This window comes from Erpetoichthys calabaricus, chromosome 5, assembly GCF_900747795.2.
Source record: "Erpetoichthys calabaricus chromosome 5, fErpCal1.3, whole genome shotgun sequence".
Taxonomy (NCBI): Eukaryota; Metazoa; Chordata; class Cladistia; order Polypteriformes; family Polypteridae; genus Erpetoichthys; species Erpetoichthys calabaricus.
In genome coordinates, this window is record NC_041398.2 from 4,649,972 (window position 1) to 4,676,196 (window position 26,225).

Here is a 26,225-nt window from a genome sequence, read left to right on the forward strand (position 1 = left end):
TTGCTGTAATGAAATTTCATTAAATAGACTCGCCTGCCTGCCACTACATCATTTCTACTCTGTAGGTTGATAATTTTAATTTCCATCAAACAATGTGCCATCCTTTCATTCCTAACACATTACCAGTCCATATCGGTAGGGATATCCAGCAGGATTGTATTCCCATTGAGATCTGATGTGTTTTCAAAGTGTTCCTTTAATTTTTTAAGCAGTTTTTATATATATATATATATTGTCACACACGTGCACATGGGAGGCAGCTAAAGGGCTCTAAAGAAGATAATTCCATGCCAGGCCAGGAGATGGCAGAGTGCACTAATCCTTTCTCTTTTATTCCTGCTGACCAAACAGGGGAAATTCTACCTGGGCCCAATGATGTCACTTCCGGTCCCAGGTGCAATGACATCACTTCCCCTGACTGACTCTAAACACCGTCATGTATCCATCTGCTTGACAGTTTAGTGTTGGACTCTTGTCTATAAAGACCTGCTCATCATATTTTTGCCTTTTTTTGGCCTAAACTTCATGTATACGTGGATGCTGCCCCAAACCTCTGTCGTGTCAAGGTGATTCATTTCACAGTACATATATGATACATTTTGATAGTTTCGAAAGCTTTGTGAACATTAAAATTCAGTTTCCTTATTTTAGGCCTGGCCTATGAAACTCCTCAGTTATGAGTTGCAGATTCACTGGGTGGGATGAGGTCATCTTGTTGGCCAGTGAAGGTCCTGGCCTGCTCTTCTGTCACTTTTGAGGCCATTTTTGTAGCTTCATATTATTGCACATTTTGTCTGCTCCTCCTTTTATTTTCACTCAGTTTGACTGATGACAATGGGCCTTTTAAATGTTTTCTTGGTTTCTTCCTCCACTTCACATTGGTGGACAGGGGTCAGCATGGGCACTCTGACCAGTCTGTGTTTTCTGACTCCTTTCTCTCATGGCCAGCTGTAGGTTTTCATCAGTTTGTGTTACAGTAGCTCTTCTGTGGGATCAGACCAGACGTGTTAGTCCTCAGTCACCACACACATCATTGAACCTGGGGGGCCTATGACGCTGTCGCCAGTTCACTGGTTATCCTTCCTTAGACCACTTTTGGGAGGTACTCACCACAACATACTGGGGACACTCCAGAAGACCTGCCATGTTGGAGATACTCAGGCCAGTCATGTCACCCTCACAATTTGGCTCTTGTCAAAGAGATGTAATTAATGTAACAGCCATTGCTTCTTTGTTTTAAGACAGACAGTTCTGAAAATCATCCCATGTATTCTTAATGGAGGCTTTTATGTTTGAAAAACTTGTAGAGCACACTCTGTTTACTCCATTTGAGTGTAAATTGAGCATTTCAGACAAATGTTTTTGATCAAATATCAGCAAGATGAGTCCACTGGTATCCGAGTTGTGTCACCTGGACAGACAGACAGAGAGACAGACATGAAGTGAGGGGCAGAGAATCAACACCAAGTTCTTAATTTCAGATTAGAAAGATGTGCTGATGCTGATTTTAATTTAATTTTTTTCTTTTTCATGTTATTGGACGCAAATAAAGACTTTTTAGGATTAACATTGTTAAATTTTCAACAGGATATTTCCAGCACAGAATAATAGCACGATAATTGCACAAGTTAATTAGTTTGAGTTAATGGCGTGACCTTTACGGTTTGTCATTCGACTGCAGTTTCTTTTTGTTCTTCTTCCAAAGATCTGATTTGAATTGGCTTTCCTGCCCACTTGTCCTCATCCCCACCCTGTAGACCTGTCCCACCCTGCCTGAGCTGCTATATAAGGAGGTCTTGCTGCTGACCACAACATACGTCTCGGTGTCAGCCCCACCATGAGATTCACCGCCTTGCTGGTTCTTCTGTGCCTGTGCTCCGTGGCAATGGCTTCTGTGAGTTCTGACTTGTGATTTAGAAACACAAATATGTCTACTAAACCTTTTTTCTTTTGCATGTTCACTGTTGATAAATTTCTTCTGCTTACTTGTAAACAGCAGGTCATCTGAAATCTATTTTCCAGTCACTAGACCCTCATCGTACTTTTGTTTTTACTTTTCAGGATTGTCACTTTCAACATCACTCAGGGGAGGAATCATCTGAAACCTCAAACACTGGAACAACTACCTCGACCCCAATGTGAGTAGAATGGAGAATGTGCCGCTCGATAATGTCTGTCAGGTCTGTCACTGATCACTCTGGTTTGTGGGAGGCTCATCACAATTTAGTCACTTACAGTGGTGATGAACTAAGAATACTAACTCAAACGTGATCCTACCTTGAAACTAAGACAGTTGAGAATCTTTATACTTTGCAAGTCTCTGTAGCCACAAGGATCCTCGTTTTGAACAATCATGCAAGTCTGTGACCGAGGCCTCCAGATGTTGTGTCTGTGTGTCCTGTGTGCGTCTGTGCACATCGACTGTTCAGGCATCAGACAACAAAACATGGACGTGTTCACAGAGGAGCAGAGTGCAGTGTTGTACAAACAATGGCACACAGAACAGGGGGCACATCCTCTGTCCTCGACTGTGTCCACAGAGCTCTGAGCCCATTCAGTTCTGGAGCAGAAATCTTCTTTTATTTACCACAGTTGTAGGCCCAGTGCAGGAGAATCGAGATCTAGAAGTGAGTTGTGGTCAAGACAGGAAAATAACCAGCCGTTCACTGACTCACCAACACTGAGCAACAAGCTCTTCTCTACATGTTACATGAACATTGGCTAAGCATAATAAAGCCTTTACTGAATGGTGGAACTCAAAGAGTCAGTTGTAGGCATTTACTGGAGCTAGCGAGTGATAAATTAATGGATAAAGTTGATGAAGACATGAAACAGGTCCCTGCATGTTGAGTTCACGTATTGGCAGAGGAAATCCAAAGTCAGGTGATAGATGGAGTCAGCAGGGCTGATTATGTATCCGTAGCCATCAATGAATCGACAAACAACACAAACATTGCGCTTATGTCGGATATTTTAGAGGTTTGAGGTCCCTGAGCAGCTGCACATTTTACTTTAAGTGTCTCTTTTGTGCTTAACTCAAACATGGTGTGATTATATAATGATGTTGTTGTGAACAGTAAAGCACAGACTCTGAAAGGTGGAGTGAATGATCGGATTTCATTATGAATTCTCTTTTAAACTTCATGTGCCTTGTTAACTTGAATTCAGCAGCTGCCCTTTCAAACTCTCGGCCTGTGTCTGATTTTAGAGATGTCTGATGTTTAAAATGACCCAAATCGTGTTAAATCAAGTTAACTTTACTGTCATGTGTACACAGGACAAGGAAATTCTTATTAAATGCAATACAAGTACAAATAATTATTCATCCATCCATTATCCAACCCGCCATATCCTAACTACAGGGTCACGGGGGTCTGCTGGAGCCAATCCCAGCCAACACAGGGCGCAAGGCAGGAAACAAACCCCTAGCAGGGCGCCAACCCACCACAGGGCACGCGCACACACATACACCAGGCACACACCAGGGACAATTTAGAATCGCCAATGCACCTAACCTGCATGTCTTTGGACTGTGGGAGGAAACCCACGCAGACACGGGGAGAACATGCAAACCACGCAGGGAGGACCCGGGAAGCGAACCTCAGGTCTCCTAACTGTGAGGCAGCAGCGCCACCGTTGCACCCACAAATAAATAAATAGTACAAAATATATACATACATACACAGTATATTTATACAATTGTTGTTCTTATGACTGACTGTTTAACAACTTTACGGCCTGTGGGTAGAAACTGTCCCTGAATCTCCCAGTTCAGCTCACATCAATTCAGTTGATTTTTGTGTTGCGCTCTTCACTGGCGCAGGCACAGAGCGTTGTGACAAATTCACAGATAAAATTAAAATCTGAAACTTTACAAGTGACTCACTAGATAAGGTGTGCGAGTGGCAAAGGCTCTAAAGGGATGAGCAAGAAAAGCAGCTGTGCAGGAAGGCCGAGGTCTTTAATGATCCTGTTTGACTTTCTAAGTCAGCGAGTGTTGTGTACGTCCTGAGATAAGGCAGCTCAGCTGGGTGCCATTGATGTTCTGTGCCACCTTCAGTGCCCTCTGCAGGGCTTTACACTCTTGAGCTGTGCAGGCGTCATGTCAGGATGTGGTGCAGCCATTGAGCGTCGACTCCACTGGGCACCTGTAAAGGTTCAGGAGAGCAGATGGAGAAAAGTAAGATCTGGTCAGACATCTGGTGAAGAAGAGGCAACGGTGAGCCTTCTGGACAAGGGATGAAATGTGTTGTGCCCACCTCAGTTAGTCAGTGATGGTCACTCTGAGACATTTAAAGGTGCTCACCCTCTCCACAACATCTTGTCCGATGTCATAGTCAGTGTGGTCTGCTTTCTTCTTCCTGAAGTCTCTGCCCTGCTCCTGGTTTTATTAACATTTAGTGTGAGATTATTGACCTGATAGCACTGAGTCAGCAGGTAGACCTCCTCTCATCATTGATGGTGATCTGAGTAAAATGGAGGAGTAACCAGGACATTTCAAACACAGAAGGGGGCTCAACACACCACCTCATGTAGGGCAAGTGTTATAAGTCAGTATGGAGGATGTCCAGCTGCTGATCTCATATGCTGAGGCCTGTTGGTTAGGAAGTCCAAACCCTAATTCCAGTGTCATGACGTCCTTAGTGAGGAGTTTGGTGGTCAGCTTTGCTTGTCCAACTTTATTAAATGCTGAGCTGTAGTCTGTAAACAGGACTTTGACTTTCACATTATCTACATGTGCCAGGGTGGTATGAAGAGTAAGGGATATGGCAAAGGATGTGGCATTTACTATGGAGCAGATGTGATGACAAGCAGAGTGGGGTTGGTCAGGATTATCTGGAATATTCTATTTAATGTGTCCCAGCACCAGTCTGTCAGAGCATTTCATCACAACTGGAGTGAGTGCCACCAGTGTGGAGTCATACTGAATATTTATTTTTATTTTCTTGGGCACTGGATTAATCGTTTGCCTTTTGAAGCAGGCAGGGACCACAGATTTTCTCAGGGAAACTGAAAACAATGCGTTAGAAGACGGCTTTGGGCCAAGAAAATTAGCAGAATTTGGTCAAAGGGCACTGAGTGGTGATCTTGGGTTTATCGAGCTTTCAGTTGCCAGCCCCCTGTATGGCACTCTATTTAGTGAAGTTTCCTTTTCATATTCAGATGTCACAAATGATCATCGGCATTTGATTTCTGATGTGTGTCCACTGTCCTGATTTGTCCTGATGTGAGGTCACCTTTGTACAAACCCTGCTTGGTGTCTCCAGTGCATTTTAATGACTTCTGAGAACTGTGAACATTTCAGGAGCTGATTGAACCCTTTGAGATGTCTTCCACTTTGTTTTCTGTTATCGTTAGCCCTGGTGCTCTCAGTCGTCCTTCTTCACGTCCTCTGAATCAGTTTATGTGTTGATATAAGCCATCTCTGTCTCACTCTCTTATTCCTCCTCTAGTTATTATCTCTGTTTCATTATTCTTTTTTATTAAATGTGTACAAAGCTCCAGAGCAGTGGTCTCAGGGCAGGAGGGTCTTAAGCTTTCAAGGGTTACCTGTGCTTTGCATTTGGTGGGAGTTGAGATGTTCAATCCAAGGTTGGCATTTTATCACAAGTGAATTCCTCTCGTTATTTGTGTTGCCTACATCTGTAATGTGAAGAAATTGATAATAAAAAGAGACCTTTGTTATTGTTCAGTTGTTCTCTTTAAACCTTCAGACACACAGGATGAGAATTAGAGGGCAGATGAGCAGCTGAAGTCCATGAGATGTGTGTGTGTGTGTGTGTGTGTGTGTGTGTGTGTGTGTGTGAGTGTGTGTGTGTGTGTGTGTGTGTGTGTGTGTGTGTGTGTGTGTGTGTGGTGAGACCCCCTGAGCCTCCATCCTGAAACAGGCACAGCAGGCCACTCAGTGAGATGTGAATGAAGGAGGCTTCAATGGCAGCCTGCTGTTTGAATGAACTTTACACACAAAGGTGCACTGAGCTATAGGAGACAGGACTCTGAGGTGGCCATAACTCACTTTATTTAGTTAGTTATTTAAATGTAAGGTCCTGACCTGCATAATGTGCTGCGTTACGAGATGAGAGCAAAATGTAACTGTTTACTATGCCAGCTGTCCTACAAGTAGATAGCATCTCATCCATAAAAACCAGAAAAAGAAAGGGATGGAAATCCTGACTTGTCATCTTCATTTAATCCTCATAGTCACGCTGCAGGAGGTGGAGGAGGATCTGGAGGAGGAGGAGCAGGAGGAGGAGGAGGATTTGGAGGATGAAAACGTTGAAGATGATTTTTCAGGTCCTCTATAAGTCGGTAAGCATGTTTGGCCTACAGAAGTAAATGTTTGACTGCATGGAGGGCTGACTGACTTGTTTGCAGGCCTAAAACCATTTGTGGATCCCACAGGTGTGTTGTGAGTTTAAGGAGAGAGGATGTCCCATTCTTGAAAACTTGTCTTTCCTTTGTAGCTCCTGTTATTATAATTTTATTAAAGTTCTGTTTAAGTTTATTTGACAAAGGAGGTCTCTTTCTTAATGGACAGGTATCTTCCACCTCCTCCTGTGTTTGATTCCTTCACCAGCTCTTTGATGGCTCACTGCAGCAGGACCTTCTCTCTCGTCTCTTTCTCTTAACTCACAATGTCACTGAACTCACATCAGATTCTCAAAAGTCTCCTATAAAATGTCCAGGACTTTGATCTTTTTTACTAATTTCATTAATTGTCTGTTTCTCTTTTAGCCCCAAAAGGACCCTCCCAGACCAATCATTTTCAAAAAAGAAGAATTAAAAGAATGTCTTCTAAGTAAAATAAAGACAAGTGCAAGCAAACAAAAACCCTGCCTGCCTCTGTGTCTTCTTGTCTGACTCTCACTCTCTGATTTTCTACTTGATTTATTTTTTCTTGTCATGAACGTCTCTGTTAGTCTTTTCCACCCTGAGGTCATTTTCAGTAATTTCCTCCTGACAGGAGAACACCATAATAATAACATAATAAAGCCTTATTGTCCAATACATAAAGGAAGGACGGTGTTATTTCACTAAAACCTGACAGATAACTTCTCAGATGTGACAGAATTTGTGTTTGTGTCGAATTTCAACTTTCCTTTACTGAAACACTGATGACAAAATACAAAAAAAACAAACAAACAAACCTTAGACAGACCCTGTGATTTCTCCGTATTTTTTGTTATAAAATAAAGTATATTTCAAATTCAAGCAATGACAGGTCAGGTTTGTCACCTCTGAGGTGTTCCCAGACATGTCAACTGTACCTGTGAAAAGCTTCATGTTGATAACACAAAGAAATAAAACGTTACAGCAGTTGGCACCACGGGCAGCCCTCTCACCTCCAGAACCTTTTCAGGCAGGGATGCCCACCATATAAATATAAATAATGTAATATATATATATATATATATATATATAATAATATAAAACATTAATATTCAATATAGATAATTTCTCACGTATACACACACACACACACACGTATCATAGATACTCACACACACACAAACACTAAACAAATGTTCTAACCTTTGCATTGTTCATTTTCTAAATGTTGGCATGTCATATATCATTGGAAACATCTCAGTCACGGATATCAAATGGTATAAAGCTTTCCAGGCCACGACCCACTGAGCCACAGTAACCCACCCAGAAACAGCAGCTGTTTGATGCCAGTCTCCGGTGGGCACATGCTGTTTTAAGGTGAATATCTCACGAACGGTGAACCACACGGTGACGTGCTTAGGCTTGTGTTACTCAGCAGAATCTGCTGTAAATGTTGATATATACGTTGTCTGTATTCACTGTTGCTTTATCAAGTTTTATACAACAACACACACTAAATTCCCACTTGACTGGTGAGATGAACGTCTGGTATGCCAAGTCAGGGCAGGCCCATTGTTCAGACATGAGGCCTTATTTGGTGTCGATGGAATCGTCTCAGTCTCCGCTATCCCATGTTGTGAGTTTTGTGATGGTGTGACCCATCAGCCAGTGCCATCCAGAATCGCCAGGTGTTTCATAGCTCATATGTGTGTGAGGGCTCGTGTTGACCAGGACTATCTGCTGTAAGTGCTGACATGTTACTTGTATATTTTTGCTGTTGTGTTGTAGAGTTATATGGAAGACCACGTGAAATTCACACGTGAGGGTTGTTCCAGTGTTTGGCATGTGGTTGCCCTAGGCTCGGTTGTAGTGGGGGTTCAAGGCATCATTTGAAATCTACTGGTCGAGACCATTTGAGTGATGAACGTCACTTCAGTATTTCTTGTGCAGATAAATTTCTCGGTTGGTTTAATTTCTATAGTTGTTGATGTACAACACAGCAGAACGTATGATTTCATACCAGTTTATAAAGTCAGCTGTACCGACTCTAACAATGTGATCACTATGAGTGTGTGGTAGACACCCGTGACTTTCAAATGAGATGTGTGGTGTAGTTCATCTGTATGATGCGGCACAAGGTGTTTTAAAACATTTCTGAACCCTTGGCAGCCCATTACCAGGCCACTTAGGGTTTAAGAGGTTTGTTAGACAATCAAATACCACAGGCAGCTCTCAGCAATTATTTCAGTTCTCACTTTACTTGATTACAGCCAAGAAACAGGATTGGAGTAGTCGGCGAGATTCAAAGGCTGTTGATGTCTGTGTCCAAATCCCTTCAGTTATATTTGTGTTTCCTTGTAAGACATTCACTGGCATGTGGTTGTTGAAGGACGTTCTTCACTGAGGCGTTTCTGCTTCCAGGGCTGATTTTAATGATGAGGTAGTCATCATCAACACTCAGTCAAACAGAACAAAACCATCCTCTGCCTTTTACAGCCTGACATGATGATTGTTTGTTTATCAGTAAAGTTTGAGTTCATAAACTAAAAGATCTCTCCTGGACCGCTGGACAAATCTCTGATGGACAAGTCCTTTGAGGCCCTAATGGTAGACATCAAAATCAAATTATGTGTAATTATATTATCAGGGTACAGACCTCCTAGACCAAATCCCATATTCATATTCAAGATTATCAGTCTTTTTAGGTTCAAGGTTTTTATTTTGTCATATTCTTTAAAAGAAAATGTGATTTATTTATTTTTTAATCTCAGTTGTAACCACACTAAAAAAGATCACATTAAAAGTCAAAACATTTTAGAAAAGGGTTCATATTGAGAAAACAATTCATAGCATTGTGGTTAAATTCCAGAAGTCAACATTTCCAGAATTTGAGGCAGAGATTGAAAACTCCCAAATAATAGCAGGTTATGATTTAAGGCCTGCAACTTCAGACAAAGCCTGAATACCACAAGAAAGGCTCACGGCCTACAAAACCAGTGAAAGGGAGAGGACACCATAAAACACATGGCTCAATGTAACAAAGTCCTACATTTCAAAATGAGACCTATTATATTTTATAAATTACATGAAGTCAAAAAAGGTTCACAATTTTGAAAAGTATTGAGAAATTAAAAAGAGAAAGTAAAAAATAAATAAAGAATTCCTACCCAAACATGATAAAACAAATGCAAATACAATATACACTTTAAAAAGGTTAACACTTTGTGAATTGAAAATGCAAAGTCAAAGGTCACAAACAGCAAACCAGAAAACATCAAAATCCCACCCTGAAGAGAGAGATGAACAACGGGAGCTGAACGAGACGCGCCATGGGGGTCTCACACCACTGCACACGTCTCAGGCCTACTGGGGCCTTTGGTAAGCTGCACAGCAGCAACATTTACTCTGAGTAGCATTTAAAATAACAGAAATACAAATTAAATCAAATTTCAAATGTAATTACAAAAAGATTCAAAGACTTAAATCACTTAAGGAAAACATCGACATTGAAAAATAGGACAAAACAATCAATAATGAAACAAAGTGCTAAAATTAAAGAAATCGTGACTGAATAATGATTAGTAAAACTGTGACACAGCATTATTATTTATTTTATATTTAAGTATTTTATTAGTTTATTCATTTTTATTATTTTTATTTACTTAATTTATTTATTTTTTTAACCAGCAAACTCCTCACTATACCCGGGGTCGGGTGCTGATGGTCATCCTCCCTCTTGTAGAGCTTTATGAGATCTCTGGACATTTCATTTTGTTCTGCCAGCTTCCCATTTCTGGAGCCTGAAGCCAACAGGTAACATCTGGTGAGTCGCTGAGCTAAGGTGAGCGTCTTCTAGGCAGGTCACTCGTGGTATGGCCGGCTTCTTGGGCTTATTTTGGAGTTATGACACTCATTTTGCCTTTTAGAACTCCATTCCATAACAACAGGGTTGTGTGCTCAGCACTGTCCTGCTCTCTTTGTTCACCTAAGACTGTATGACCAGAGAAGACTCCAACTCCATTATGACATTTACTGATGACACCAACATCACAGGTCTGATGATAAGACAGCTTAGAGAAAAGAGGACTATCTGCTGACTCGGTGTGCTGACCATTCATATCAGTAAATCCTTCAAGAGGCAGAAGATACGTCCATCTACCTCAGAGGGCTTGTTGTAGAAGGGGTAGGCTGGTGATTTGAAGTTAATGTCTGATTTGTAAAACGATTGCTAGAAACTGTAAAGGAGAACCAGTGTGTCCCTCAGTGTGACACAAATGTCAAGAAAAATTAATCTTCAAAGCAACACCAAAAACTACTTGAGTTATAAGGCAATTTCAGTAACTCTAGTCAGATTAATAAAGTATGAAATTAGTAAATTCAGACTGAAAGATGGGATTTATCAGGTGAGTTATGTGTTTAGCAAACACATCAAAGAAGGCGAAGCTGAAACTTCTACCCTCCTAGATGCATTCTGCGTTTTATTTTTAAATTTCTCAACACACCCCTAAAAAATGATACCTAAAAAATGATTCCCCGAAAATAAGACCTACTCCTATAATAAGCCCTAGCATGATTTTCAGGCTGCTCTGTAATATAAGCCCTACCCCAAAAATAAGCCTTAGTCAAGTTTGTCAGCGGAAAAGTAAGATGCCTAAGGCCAGGTTTATACTTCACGAGATGCAATGCGTGTGCCCTGAAACATCCATTAAATTCTGAGGACACCTTGACACAATATCTCTGAAAAGGGTGTTTAATGATTACATCCATCAATTCGGAGATGAGCCCAGTCCAGCAGCATCGGTGCAAGACAGAAACAAAATCCCTGGATGGGGCATCAGCTCATCACAAGGTGAACACAAGCACACACTCACACACACGGGCGTCATTGTAGCTTCACCAAATCACCAAACCTTCATGTCTTTGGATGGAAAACTGAGCCCACTGTGGAAACCCACCAGGAAAAACATGTAGACTCCAGGCAGGGATCACAAGGGACGTGACTCTGTGCGAGACAGCAGCGCTACCGCTCTGCCACCGTGCCACCCCACATGTGTAGCTATTAACAGTATTCATTGATTAAACAAAGTTATTGATTTATCTGTAAATGTAACATACATAGTTTAATGCATTTGATCATGAATGTGATATCCAGTATAAATCTAAGAACTGTAAATGTGCAGAGAGCTGGGATATCATACATGTAATGTGTTCTGTGTGGTGATCTATCGCTGCTGTCAGGTCAGGATGAAGCCCCAGAAGCGCGTAGTGATTTAACAACTGGGTCAGTTTTAAGATGTCGTTTACGATGGTCTGCTATAATGATAAAGTAAACTACGAGGTTAAAGTGGATATTTTGAGGTTAAAGACAAAATTTGTTACTTTAATCACAAAATAGACATTTTCATTATGTCCTTATTTTTTTTCTCTTGTGGTTCAAATACACCGCCGTACATTCTGATGATATTGTAAAGGTGCAAAAAAAATAAAAGACGGCACAGAAGATGATATGTGAGACTTTTAAAATATATCGTGTCATTACTTTGGGGAATATGCAACGCTTGAATATCAAAGCACCACAAATGGATTTGTATGTCGGCATTTTGCTTCACCACATCGAGCCGTTCATCAAACATCAAAGTGCTCACCTCGATCCTGGAGGATCCTTAAAGCAGCTGATGTAGTAAGAACTTCAGGCTGGAATTGAGGATTTGAACGTGGAGAGTTATGACGATATTCCAGAAGAAGGTGACATGACTGTATTTGGATAAATGAATATTGTTGTACATGAATAAATATAAGATAGCCTCCTAAAATTAGCCCTAGTGCACCTTTTGGAGCAAAAATTAATATCAGACCCTGACTTATTTTCGGGGAAACACGGTATCATGTCATTGATAATAAAGACTGTGAAAACTATTTTGTCACCAATCATCAACATAAAGAAAATTGTTTCCACAAATGTATTGTAAAATATATCAGCTAAGAATGTAAAGCTGAAACAACCGATTGATGAATTCCTCAATGCCAAAAACTTGAAGTCTTTGAAGGAACTAAAGGCTACTTGACACATTTTATCTCTAACAAATATAAATAGAGTGGCGCTGTATCTGAATATTCTGCACATTTCTGCTGAACCCTCCAAGTCACCATTAATCATCATAATTATCTGACTCGTCCTCCTCTTTGTTACATTTCCAAACCAGAGATTGTGTTCTCTCTATAACAAATATGACCACAGCACCCCCTCTGCACTGACCCCACTCCCTGTAACTCCACTTCATGCTCCGCTGGTGTCTGCTGATGACTTGTAATTAATTCACGTCACTGCAGACTTTCACATGTGTGTCCTGCACCGACTGGAGCTGTAACGGGTTGTGCAGAAATCGATAAAAACACTAAAGTGACTTACATTTAAGACCATCAACACCCCCTAACTCAGTTCACCACACACCTCAGGCTAAAATCTATTTGTTTGCATGGCCAGGGTTTCATCCTATCAACCATCCTGATGCTGTCCTGGTTATGGTGGGCAGGCCAGCCTTGGCAAGAACTTCAGTGTCTGGAATTCTGTTCTGCCACTTAACATGAAGGAACTTTGAGAGACAATTTTTGGGAATGTTTGAATCTCTTTGAACATAACTATTACCTGACTGGTAAAGGATGTCGGCGAGTTTTTTTTCACCAAATTGTCTTTCGCCGACTTGTTTTTTCGATGGGTTGTGTTTCGCCGAGTTGTCTTTTTTGCCGAGTTAACTGTCGCCCAGTTGCGACTGAACCACGTCTGGTATCTGTATAGTTTTTCATTTTCTGTTGAAAGGTGGAAACTCTCTTACCAACAGTGTCATCACTGGCCTTGCAGGCAATAGGAGGAGGAAGGACATTGAGACGTGTTTGCATTTTTCGGCCATGAAGCAATTCAAAAGGAGAAACTCCAGTAGTAGCATGTGGTGTTGCACGATATACCTGAAGGAATTCTGGGACGGCAGGTTTCCAGAGTTTCACTTGTAAGATAGCAGATTGGAAGCGGCCTTTGAGAACACAATGAAATCTTTCAATGGCACCATTTGCAGCTGGATGGTATACTGAAGTGCGTATGTGTTGTTAATTTCTTAAAAGTCTGCTGATGTGAATTGACATCCATTATCTGACACTACGGAATGTGGATTTCCAAATCTGCTAACGACTGAAGTGAGGAAATCTATAACATTCTGAGCAGTGATAGAAGCAGTGAAGGTGACTTCTGGCCACTTGCTATGATAATCAATGATGGTTAGAGCATAACGACAATTCCAGACAGCTGTTTCAAATGGACCCACTATATCTATGGCCAACTTTTGCCAGGGTTCTAATGGAAATGGCACAGGTTGTAAAGGTGCAGCAGAAGGACGGGCTGTCTTGTCAGATGACTGGCACAGTTGACAATTTTTAACTTGAGCTGCATCCATATCATCTGTACCTGGCCACCAGTATAGCTCACGCAGACGCTGTTTAGTTCTCACAATGCCTTGGTGACCTTCATGAGCAAGTGCTACCAAGGCATGGCTCAGAGAAACAGGAGCAATGAGACGAGCACCACGGAACACAAACTCGTTTAGTGCACTAAATTCATCTTGTAATCGAAAATATGGATGCATAACTGTGTCAACTGCATTAAGAGAAGAAGGCCAGCCACAGGTAATCTGATTTCGCAGAGCAGACAACTCACTGCAAGAGGCAGAGGCAGAAGCAAACTCACCAGGTGAGAGGGCAGTCAGAGCAGGAGACAACATTGACACAAACTCAGGTTCAGTTGTAGAAATGTCCTCAGCAGTGGTAGGCAAGCGCAGGCGAGAGAGACAATCAGCAATGTCATTCTGTGACCCAGGACAGTAAGCAACAGTATAGTTGAAACACAACAGTCATGCTGCCCAGCGTGTAATCCACATGCCTGCATGATCAGACCCTTTTGAGGACAGTAGAGTGGTCAACGCTTGATGATCAGTGCGTAGGATAAGTTTACGACCCCACAAGTAAGTCCTTCTTTTTTCAACAGCCCACACACATCCAAGAGCTTCTTTATCAACTGTAGAATATTTCCTTTCAGCAGCAGTAAGAGTCCTAGACGCACAGGTAACAGTCCGCTCCGTCCGGTCAGGTTGGACTTGAGCTAGGACAGCTCCGAGCCCATAATCAGATGAGTCAGTGGAAACTATAGTAGGCACATCAGGGTCAAATAAGACCAAAGCTGGACTGTCAATTAGCAACTGTTTCACTGAGCTTCCTCAGTCCAGGAAAACTGCGTATCTTGGCGGAGGCAGGCGCGTAAGGGTTCTACAATGGTGGCAAAATTTGGGATAAGCTTATTACACCAAGATGCAAATCCAAGGAATGAACGTAACTTGGTAACATCAGCTGGAGTTGGAGCATGCAGAAGAGCAGCAAGATGCTCCTGATCAGGTTGGATCCCTTGTGCTGTAACAGTATGACCCAGAAAACGCAGACTGGCCTGATTAAAATGACCTTTTGACTCGTTTAACTGCAACCCTGCATCTTTTATGTATTTAAGAACTGCTTGAAGTGTCTGATCATGGTCAGCTTGTGTTCGTCCGCACAAAATGATATCATCTAAGTAATTTGCAACATTTGGCCAGAGGTGGGTAGAGAAGCCAAAATTTGTACTCAAGTAAGAGTAGCTTTACTTCAAAATAATATTACTCAAGTAGAAGTAAAAAGTAGTCCACCAAAAACTTACTCAAGTAAGAGTAAAATAGTATTTGGTGAAGTACTGAGTAACTGTTTGAACATAACATATGATTTATTTTTTAGAAATATTGCAATAAGACAGAAAAAAATATAAAATAATGTGCAAATTCTGCTATTTACAAATAATAAAATAAAAAAATAAATAAAAATAAATCACATATTTACAAAATGTCAGTATCGCCCCATATTGGGACCACCGATTCATTAACAGAGCCCGAGGACTCCAAGACACCCGACTCACTAGCAGTGTCTGCTGGCTCCGATACCGGGGGTCCTGATTGTCATTATCCTTAATCAGTTTGGGGTCGACATTAAGAGAATCGCTGATCAATTGGACCAACGCAGTCTGATCGCTAGCGGCGTCTTCATTCTGATCAACAGCAGCCCCTCTGCTACTCCCTGCGGTGTTATTAACTACAGACGCCTTCTCTGCCGTATCTGTCTGATCTCCAAGGGGGGCCGGGGGTCACATCAGGGGTCAGTTGTTCACCTGTATCTGTAGCCTCATCAATGTCTGTGCCGTCTCTGGCTACATGAGCAGCTTTGACACATTGTAAGCATTTCATCGGTCCTGAGCTGACAAAGATAACATATTCGTGACCAGAACCTCAACGCCACGTTTAACTCCTCCGCTGTGTTTTTAAAAATCATTCAAACTTGCCTCTTTAAACACATCACCTGTTTCCACTGGGGCGCTTTACACCCTAAAGGTATTCGTTTAATCTGCGAGATTAACTGTCCATAGCGAGACAGCTCTCTTTAGAAGGTCTTGTTACAGAGAAAAGGAGGGACATTAGATAAGGAGATCTATGTTGGTGGAGTAGTAAGAGACATTACAGGAGTTAAAGTGTCCCTGATAACAACTCCATGTTCTACCAATCTGTGAACAAAATCTGCTTTAGCAACAAACACAAGCAGCGCGCTGGTCACTGATGAGGCTGAACGAACATTCACAGCCCGCCACATTCCCTACAGCTAACACACAGTCTACTGGAGAACAGGAGGTCACTTCTGGCATTAGCTTCACTCCTGGTAGTCAGGTGAGCTTTTCAAATTCACTGTCCTGAAAACAGACACCCCTGAGGAGGCCATTCAGACCTTCCTCAGAATAAAAGACCCCAACACAAAGATAAACAGATAGAGACAGAATATCAATGAAGAAGGAAAAGCAGGAAAACAAACAAACAGCAAAATCACATAAAGAAAGAAAGAAAGAAAGAAAGAAAGAAAGAAAGAAAGAAAGAAAGAAAGAAAGAAAGAAAGAAAGAAAGAGTGATCCCCTCTCCACATTTTGATCAGGGTCACATCTTTGTCTCCATGACAACATAATCCATCTCTCCATCATTTTTTTTATCCCATCAATCAAAGTGAGTTTCTTGAGGATCCACTCCTGACTGGCCAGGACCCCACCCTGCAGTCCTTTGCAGGACCCCCAGACCCCCAACACACACACAAGGATGACATCTGAGCCAATTAATGAAATCTTTGGGACCAGCGGACATGTGGAGAAAACGCACATCCATACAGGACCAGGACCAACATTTGAACTGAGGACTTTGGGGATGAGAAGCTGCAGCTCCGTGTGAGGAAACTGAAACCTCTGCGTGGGAGACGTGTGGTGTGTTATGTGATAAGACTCGAGTTTTGGACTCTCCTGATTTGGTGGAGTTTTCCTGAAATGATTTAAAATATAAAAACAAATAACAGAGAGAGTCAGCTGAACAGAAAGGAGAACTTGAGGGGGACGAACAGCAGAAATCTGTAAGAACAGCAAAAGAAAACAAGAGACGCAACGTGGAGATCTACAGGAGAGCAATGACATGAAAAGTGTGGCTCTGTAACTCTGAGTCACATCATGAGAGGTTACTGGCTTTATCCATCCATTTTCCAACCCGCTGAATCCGAACACAAGGTCACGGGGGTCTGCTGGAGCCAATCCCAGCCAACACAGGGCACAAGGCAGGAACCAATCCCGGGCAGGGTGCCAACCCACCGCAGGACAGATGGCACAAATGGAGCCTCACAAATATTTGTATTATGTTGGAATGAAAAATGTAATGCAATCAGTTCTACTACATGGAGTTTGCATGTTCTCCCCATATCTGCATGGATTTAATCAGGTTGTGGCTGCCTAGAGACATGCAGGTTTGATGAACTGGCAACACTAAATTAGCCCTGATGTGTGTTTATGGGTCACCCTGAGATGGACTGGCGCCCAGTCCTGGGTTTGTTCCTGCCTTGTGCCACATGCTTTCCCCCCCACGACCCGTCTGGATTGAGTCAGGTTAGTAAATGACACCATGTGAAGTGGAAGAAAAGGAACTTTAAATGCAGAATTGATGTCCACACAAAACAAAACTTTTATAATATATTAACAGTATAATGATAGTGATAATAGATAGATAGATAGATAGATAGATAGATAGATAGATAGATAGATAGATAGATAGATAGATAGATAGATAGATAGAGATATTTTAATTTTAAAATGACCTTTATTGTGAACATAAAAAGAAAATTTTAACAATATACACACTCAAATGACAAACAAGTTCAATATTCAGGATAAAACAAAAAGTCATATATCAAACTACAACCACTACTCCCACTTTACACTCCTCCTGCTCCGCACATTAATATGAACATGTTGTTGATGCCCACCACTACTTTCTTGTCATTCCCAGTTGAGCACCAGTTCGCCCCCCTCCACAGCACACAGTACCATAGACAGACAGATAGATAGACAGATAGATAGATAGATAGATAGATAGATAGATAAGCTGTGTGTTGTGGTGGTGAAGGCTTTGGCCTTTAAACCCAGATGTTGTTGGTTCAAATCCCACTACTGACACCACTGTGTGACCCTGAGGTGGTCACTTCACCTTCACTAATTGTATCACAAATGTCAGATAAAGACATCAGCCCAATAAATAAATGTAAATTTACAAATAAATCAGAGCAAAGTCAGGCAGGTGTAGCACAGAGTCGTACACATCAGTCAGGAAAGGCAGGAAAAATGAAAATAGTGGAGAGCGGAGTCTCAGTGTGGATCTGACTTGATCTCGTCATGGATTGAGGTCTCATATTAGGACAGTGTTAAAGACAATGCTGATAAGTTAAATAGTTAAAAAAATCTTAAAAAGGCAAATTTACAGGGAGATATTATAGTCCTGATGGGTTTGATTTGCCCAAATATGAACTGAACTAACGTGACAAACTGTGCAGCAGAAGAACAAGAGTTTGTGGACGTAACTAGCGGCTGATATTTAACACACCAACAAGGAGCGATTGTCACAATGTGAAGGTCTGTAATAATCAGGGTGGAGGTGAGGACTGTTGGAATGCAGCAGTGCTGTGCTGTGCCACCATGCTGCCTCTCAATTTAACAACACATCATGTCATATGTGTTGTGGATTTAATTTTTGCCCACTGAATCAACATTTAATAACGCATCATGATAAAGTGAAGATGTGTTAATAGAAAGGTTAATAAATGTATTCAGAATCACGAACTGAACTCTTTCCTTCCTAGATGTATTCAGACCCCTTCTTGTGTCACTCAAACTGAACTCTGGTCCATCCTATCTCCTTGAGACGTGTCCAGAACTTCACTGGAGTCCACCACTGAACTGAGTGGCCGTCATTTAGAAAGTCAGTCGTGTTTCTGTGTCTTGAAGGTCCAACAATTCACACAGCATGTCAGGAGAAAACGTAAGCCATGAAGTCCAAATAACTCTCTATAGACCTCCACTAAGATCACATTCTGGTAACATGGAGATCAGGGCGTGGGGATCAAACCATTTCTGACACTTATGAGTGTCCTCAGGAGCACAGTGGCTTCAGAAATTGAGATACAGAAGACGTTTAGGACCACCAGGACTCTTCTTAGAGTTGGCCGTCCCACCAAACTGAATTATTGGATAGGAAGGGTCTTGGGTTAGGGTGGTGACTGAGAACCCAATGGTCACTCTAAGAGAGCTTCAGAAGTCCTCCGCTGAGATCGAAAACTCTGTCAGAAGGATGACCATCTCAGCAGGACTCCATCAGTCAGATGTTCGTGGTTGAGTGTTTAATGGAAGGCACTCGTGACAGTTTAGAGGACTCTGGGGACATGAAGAGACTCTCTGGTCTGATGAGACTCACTGACCAAGAGCAGGCACTGCTCATCTCCTGCCTAATATCATCATTAAGATGAAGAGTGAGGTGGCAGCATCATGCCAGGGGGACAGGGAGACGGGACAGAATGAAGGGAAGGAGGAGTGCAGCCAAACACAGAGAGGTCCTTGAAGAAGACCTGCTGAAGAGTGGGCTGACAGTTCAATGACCTGAAGCAAAGAGCCAAGACAATGACGGAGTGGCTTCAGGATAAGAGTGTCCTTAAGTGGTCCTGTTTTAGACCTCATCAACTGAGCGATTCACTTTCTGAAGAAGATCCAGAAGTTAAAATCTGTGCAGCCAACATGACAAGAATAGAGGAGGTGACTGAGCCCCTCAATAAACTCATCACTTAATGTTCAGAATGGTGACGCTTGAAGAAATCAGTGGCTTGGCTCCTCAAATTTAAAGATTTAAAATGAAAGATTAACAATTCAAGCAGAAGTCAGCCAATCTAAAGGTAACCCAGAAGAACAAGAAACACTCGCCGTCGAACACATGAAGAGGTCCAAACTGACGGTAACACCAAACCCGATGTCACCATAAGACTTGGCTAAAGCTGAAACAGAACTTGTCCACCTCAGTCAACGGCAACAACTTCCAGAAGAATTAAAGACTTTAAAGAAAAGGGCTTGTGAGATAAAAAACAGTCAGATCTTCAAACTGGAGCGAGTCACACAAGAAGGAGTAGTGAGAGCTGGAGGAAGACTCAGCAAAGCTGCAATGTCAGATGAAGCTGAACATCCTACAATTCTACACAAATATTCACATATTGCCCCCTTATATTGCAGCACATTCATAAAGAAATCGGCCATTGTGGGCACAACTATATACTGGCACAGCTACACCAGGAATACTGGACACCTCAAGTAAAGTCAACTAACAGAAACATCATTTCAAAGTGTCCAACATGAGAAGATACAACGAGAAAGCAGGAGAACTAAAATGGCAGATTTGCTGAAGATCGTTTGTTTCCTGACCAGCCGCCTTTCTCCAATGTCAGAGTTGAATATTTTGGTCCTTCAGAAGTTAAAAGATGACGAAGTCAGGTCAGGAGGTGCGGAGTAATCTTCACGTGTCTGACAATCAGAGCTGTGCACACAGAGACGGCACTCAGCTTAGACTCTGATTCTTATATCAACGCCACACGCCGATTCACGTGCAGAAGAGGACAAGTTAGAATGACACGCTCAGATAACAAGACAAACGTCATTGGAGCTGAAAGAGAGCAACGTGAAGCAATTAAAGATCTCGAGCAAGAAAACATCAGCAACGCTGTGATGAAGAAAGAATTCAATTTTAATGTCTTTTAGATGAAAGCGTCTCTTAAGTGAGTAAATGTAAATGTAAAAAAAGCAAAAATATCTCAGACAGAGCTTAGTGAACATTTAAATGATAAAAATTAAAGAAAGGATTAAATACACTTACAAAAAAAAATAAAAAGGTAGGTGTAATAAAACAAAAACTTCAAGTGACCAAAATCCAACAAACCTAAATCAGAGCAGGAGACCAAAAGGACCACCAAACATCAAAATGAAAAGCCGAGCCCACCAGACAGGACAGAGCCCAGTGTTGGAGCGGCTCTTTCATCTGCAGCTTCTTCTTAAATACCCCCGGGGGCGGAGCTCCAGCTGCAGTGTCAGTGGCCCCGCCCCCCTGGGCTCAACATGAAACACACACAAAAAAAAAGAGGGACAATAAAACTAACCAAATATATAAATATGAGATTAATTAAACAAAAATATTCATCAACACACCAAACATTCAGAAGTGAAATCAATACCATTTACAAAACAATTCATAAAAAATAAGAAAAATTTTAAAGAAAAAGCAAACTCATTTAAAGCAGAAATGAAACCCAAAATGAAACATCACAGCTGACTTCAGTCCTCAATGCACTTCACCGTCTTGTGGTGTCCATGCGTGTCAAATTCACCATTTAATGTTCATGTTTATCAGTAACTGAACATCTCAGTAGTGTGCAGGCTGAAGTGGGCATACGAGGGCACAGCGGACACACAAGATTTCTATTTTGTAAGTACATAACGATTATTAAAAAGATTAATTCAAATAAATGTTCTTTTCCCATAGAGAATCTTCCATAACCTAACAAAGCTGCACTGTCCTTACAGGTAATGACAATATTAAGAAATCTGCACTAAATATCCATTTGATCAAACCCAAATCTTTCCTCCCCTCAGCCTTGCCATTCATTTAATATTGAGAGTGGCCACTAGAGGGGGCAGTTTGGCTACAGAAGAATCAGCTCAGCTATCAGCTCTGAAGGTCATGTGACTGTGTGATCATGTCACCCTTATTATGTGTGATCGTGTCTCCCTTATTTTTCTCTTAATTCATTTAAATCTTAATTAGTTGTAGATATAATATTTACAGTTCTTTATTTCAGGTGTTTTATTCTTGTGTTTTTACTTTATTCTTATTTCTTTTACACTGCACTGTATTCTTTTCTCCCCCCTTACCCATGTGTGTAATATGGCGGGTGTCCACTGCACTTCAGTCCCACCCCTCAGTCCTCCTGTTAAAGTCTCCATTCGTCTGACTCTCTGATTGTTTCTCATTCTCTCCTTTCATGTTTCACTGCTCAGGATTTCACTGAATGCTTTCTGCTTTTATCTTTTAGATTTCCTTTTTGTATAAATTGCTGTGTAATATTTAGAGTGGCCACAAGAGGCAGTAGTTTGACGACTGACCAATCAGTGACCCCTTCTGTCCATTCGTTGTCTTTCTTATCCGCTTTTCAATTTCAGTTTGTGGACAAGTTGGGCCAACTCTGGACGGGGTGCCAGTCCACTGCAAAGCCACACATGTGCACCCATGTCAAGTGTGTGCCAACTGACCGAGAATTCATTTTGTGCAGATGTTGGAGCTTTCAGGGTACCAAGAGTGACAAATCTGGGGACAAGGAGGAGGTGCAGTTTAAAGTTTAATGTGACATCAACTAAAACACCAAACTCTGTCAGTATGGCCGACATCTGACTGACTGGTGAGTCCTCATCTTCAGACATTCACAGTGAATTCATTCTGAAGTGAAGGACCCTTTGAGTGACCAATGGAGGGTCACAAAATGTCTGGTGAGTGGACAACACTCCAGTCCCATCTGTCACTCTCTGCTCCTACATATAGTCACTATTCAAGAGCTCTCCATACTGAGTCTGTATAGCGCCTTTCAGTTGTGCTGATCCAGCAGGACCACATGCCTGTCCTACTTAACAGGTGACATTCAGTGACACTTGGGGGCCTCAGTAGTTGTTGGGGTGTCAGCCTGAAGGACATGTGGCTGTGAATTAACAGTGACCTCTGCTGGTCAGACTGGTATTTGTAGGTCTGAGGTGTCTCCGCCTTTATTATGACACACACACCTGATTGGCTACTCAAACCCAATAATAATGGAGACCCTGACAGTTGCACTAGCCCCGCATTCTCATCCACAAATTCAATCACAGAGGTGCTGACCCCCCAACCCCCCCATCCTGTAAATTTAATTTCACCCTAAACTACAAACACAAAGAGGACCTGAGCTTCTGGGGACATCAAGTGACCGGTGGAGGGTACTGGTCAGTGGTCACATGGTGTCAGATGGCAGATTGTTACACTGCAGTCAGGACCAAGCCCAAACCCTGGAGAGAGGGGCTCAGTGAAGGAGGTGTTGAACCTGTGCAGAAGGGTCATTGTGTGTGAGACGCTATAAAATGACAGAGAGCCAGCAGGCCAGTCCAGATACACACCTATTCTGGGGCTGTATGGGGCGCGGATTACAGTCTGATTGTTATTGTGACACACAAAGTACTGGGAATGAGACCATCGAAAACACCAGGACTTGTCGTTGTATCCCAGGAAGCACTCGACACCCCGCCCTCTCCTTCTTAGTCCTTTATATGCGACTCCAATCATCAGGTCACCTCCACTGCACTCCACCTCCCAGTAACAGCAAGTCCCAGTCAGAGCTTCTCTGCACAGAACTTGAGCCCAGTAGTCAAATCTGTCAGGATGATCAGGATATTCGGCTTCTGTCCACTCACATGTCACCTTCTTGTTCCCTTCAGACAGACGGAGGGCACTGTTTGCTGTGTTGATGTCCAGTGTGAGGGGACAGAAGTCTGAAAGGAGAGAAAAGAAAACGAGTGAGGAGATCTGGGAGTGTGTAACGGGACTGGGGGCGGAGCACAACACAGACAATTAACAAGAGCCAATCAGGAGTTGCGCTGACGAGACTCAAATGCTGTCTTTCAGATTTGGGGTCTTCTTCCATGAAGCCCACTTTCATTCAGTAAGTGATTGACGGTGCTACGTGAAGTTGTTGTACTTTGATCGTGGTGGTTACCCTGAGTCTGTCCTGATGTCTGCCTTGGTTTGTTCTTCACCTCTTAAACTGTCCTTCTGTTCAATAAGGGGTCCATTTTTTATTTTTAGTGACATCCAGAGAGTTTGGCTGCAGTCCCATGGACCTTAAACTTCTTAATGTTAGCTGCTGTGGCCACAGGAACATGAAGCTCTTTGGAGGTGGTCTTGTAGTCTTCACCTTGACCTGCTCTGCTGTGACCTTCGTCTTTTGCTCTTCTTCTCTTGTCCTCATTCAGTATGAGGCACACAATGACATATCACAACTAAGTGAGGACTTTACTGAGTGCCTGAAGACCCCTGAGATTCTCATTAGAGGGTCGATTCTCATCCAATGTTGTCTTTTAACATCTAAGGTCTCCTAATATTTCCTTCTGTTATTTTCATTTAGTTTTATTCTTACAATATGTTAAGTTATGAATCAAAATCAAAGTGTCAGCTCTATGGAGAACAGAATGGCCAAGTACTTTAGTCAGCTTTAACTTATTTCACAGTAAATCTGGGATTCTTTTATAAAACAGTCCTTTTGTCTTCATCTTTACACACATAGACTGTATATGTAGATATTAATGGGAGTAGATATTGTGTTTTTATGTGAAGCAGACTGAGCTGCTTTCATTGTGTGCCTTGTGCTGTGTAAATAATTAATTCTTATCAATATTGTAAGGGAACAACTGAAATAGAAACAGAAAGGAGAAAAGAGAAAATGAGAACAACAGAAAGTGAAATGAAGAAAATGAGACAAAGGAAAAAGAACAATGGAGGTAGGACTGGAGTGACAGGAGGACCTGGCGTAGTCGGCAGGATTTCATTTTTATTTTTTGGCAGTTTACTTGACACTTAAGAGAATCAAGTCCAACAGACTGCTTTGGTGCCTCCCTGTCCTCAATCTCAATATCCCATAATGCACCAGTCACAAGATCCCAGTCACTTTCAGCTCATCAGTCCCACCACACTCACATAATGCTTTCATATCATAAGCCGGGTCTGAGACATTAAAAGTGAAATGATGATAAACTCCATGAATTGACAGACTCACATTGTAAAAACTTCTCTCTGCTCTGAGGTTCAGGAGGCCGTAGGGTGAAGATTGGAGCTTCATGACCTGAAAATACAAAGAAAAAAGGAGAATGGAGAATGTTAAGATGGAGTTTTATAATGTTAAATTCTTAGACACTTATTACAATTGAATACAGTTGAATAAAACAACAAGACATGCTGATCAAGTCTGCACACAGAGCCCACTGGTGTGTGGATGATGCAGTGAGTTTTATTTACTAACATTTTGATGAGCTACAGACACATGTGAGGGTCTTCTCTTTGGACTTGACCTCTGCTTTAGATACCAACATCTCAGAGCTCCATGATAAGAAACTGGCCGAGTTCAGCCTGCCCAGTCCAATCCACCATTGGATCTCAGACTTTCTTCCAGGTAGTAAACAGTGCCGGTGCAGTTGGGCGCACACATGTCTGACCTGTTAACCCTCATCACCTCACTTTCTGTTCTCCTCTCCTGTGTTGTCAGTTGGCCACAGCTCAGCAGTTCTGTTCATGGACAGACATTGTTAGGTTCCATTTATATTCATCAGGGCAGAACTGCTTTAGCTTACTGTGTGTTTAAACAAATCTGTACAGATGAACTTGTAACCTTCTGATGTTTGGAAATTGTGTCCAAGGGTGAACCACAACCTGACTTCTTTTGATTTTACCATCATGTCAAGTACAGAGACAGTGAGTTTGATGGTCGGCCTTAACATCCATCCACATGTTGGCTCCAATGAAGCTGATTGGATCTCAGAAGCTCATTGCCTTATTGCCTAAAGGCTTGATGACATTTTCTGGAATTTTCCAAGCTGTTTAATGGCACAGTTAACAAAGTGTATGGAAACGTTTGACCCACTGGAACTGTGATCTGGTGAATAAAAAGTGAAATACTGTGAACATTGGGGGAAAAAATGACTTCTGCCCTGCACAGAGTAGACATCTTAAATGCTCGTAGTTTATTAGTATAAAATCTGTGGTTCGACTATAAAGTGAGTTTTAAAGAATTCACCTGAAGTGGATGGAAACTTCTAACTTCAACTGTATCTGTGTGTATAAACTTTATTACATTTATAATTAAAGTAAACTCTGTTATTGTGTTTTCCCTGTGGACTTGTTATGTGCACTCAGTGGAGTGTTCAGGTGGTCCTTAAGTGCTCAGGGTTCTAATGCTGCCCTGTAATTTGTTCAACTTTCCCACCTAAATATAGAAACTAAAATGATTTGATCTATAAAACAATTTCTTTAATATCAGTGGTAGAAATGAGTCTGAGTATACGACACCACACATATAACACACATGAGACTGTGGAAGAACGGCTGACAATGGCTTACTGTGAACTTTTAAAGAGGAGCTCATCTGAGTGAATGTAAAGGACAGAGAAGACAGCAGAAGCTCCTTCAGACTTCATGATATCACAAAGCACTGAAGTTGATCCCAATTCAATTTAATTTTCCTTTATGTCTTCATTTGTACGTTGCCAGTTTAACTTCCTGTTCGTTATTTTATGTTGGTCGTTATGCAGAGCACATGAAAAGAATCACAATGTCAAATGAAGAAGAAGCTTTTAAGAGAGTAAATCGAAAAAGCATCCTTTA

At 41.8% G+C, this 26,225-nt stretch overlaps 2 protein-coding genes across 5 annotated transcripts in view; one reads left to right on the plus strand and one right to left on the minus strand.

Moving 5' to 3' along the window:
* The window catches only part of LOC114642076 (tripartite motif-containing protein 16-like), a 920,397-nt gene that overhangs the window by 802,814 nt on the left and 91,358 nt on the right, over positions 1–26,225 (plus strand). The window lies entirely within an intron of this gene.
* The window catches only part of LOC114652550 (E3 ubiquitin/ISG15 ligase TRIM25-like), a 487,506-nt gene that overhangs the window by 231,646 nt on the left and 229,635 nt on the right, over positions 1–26,225 (minus strand). The window contains exon 5 of one of the 4 annotated variants that reach the window (XM_051927920.1): positions 24,625–24,690. The exons of 1 other annotated variant lie outside the window; for it this stretch is intronic. In XM_051927920.1, coding sequence (XP_051783880.1) covers positions 24,625–24,690 — 66 coding nt within the window. Of the gene's footprint in view, positions 1–22,972; positions 23,345–24,624; positions 24,691–26,225 lie in introns of all 4 variants that reach the window. 2 more of the 4 variants (XM_051927922.1, XM_051927919.1) reach the window with 2 other exon arrangements.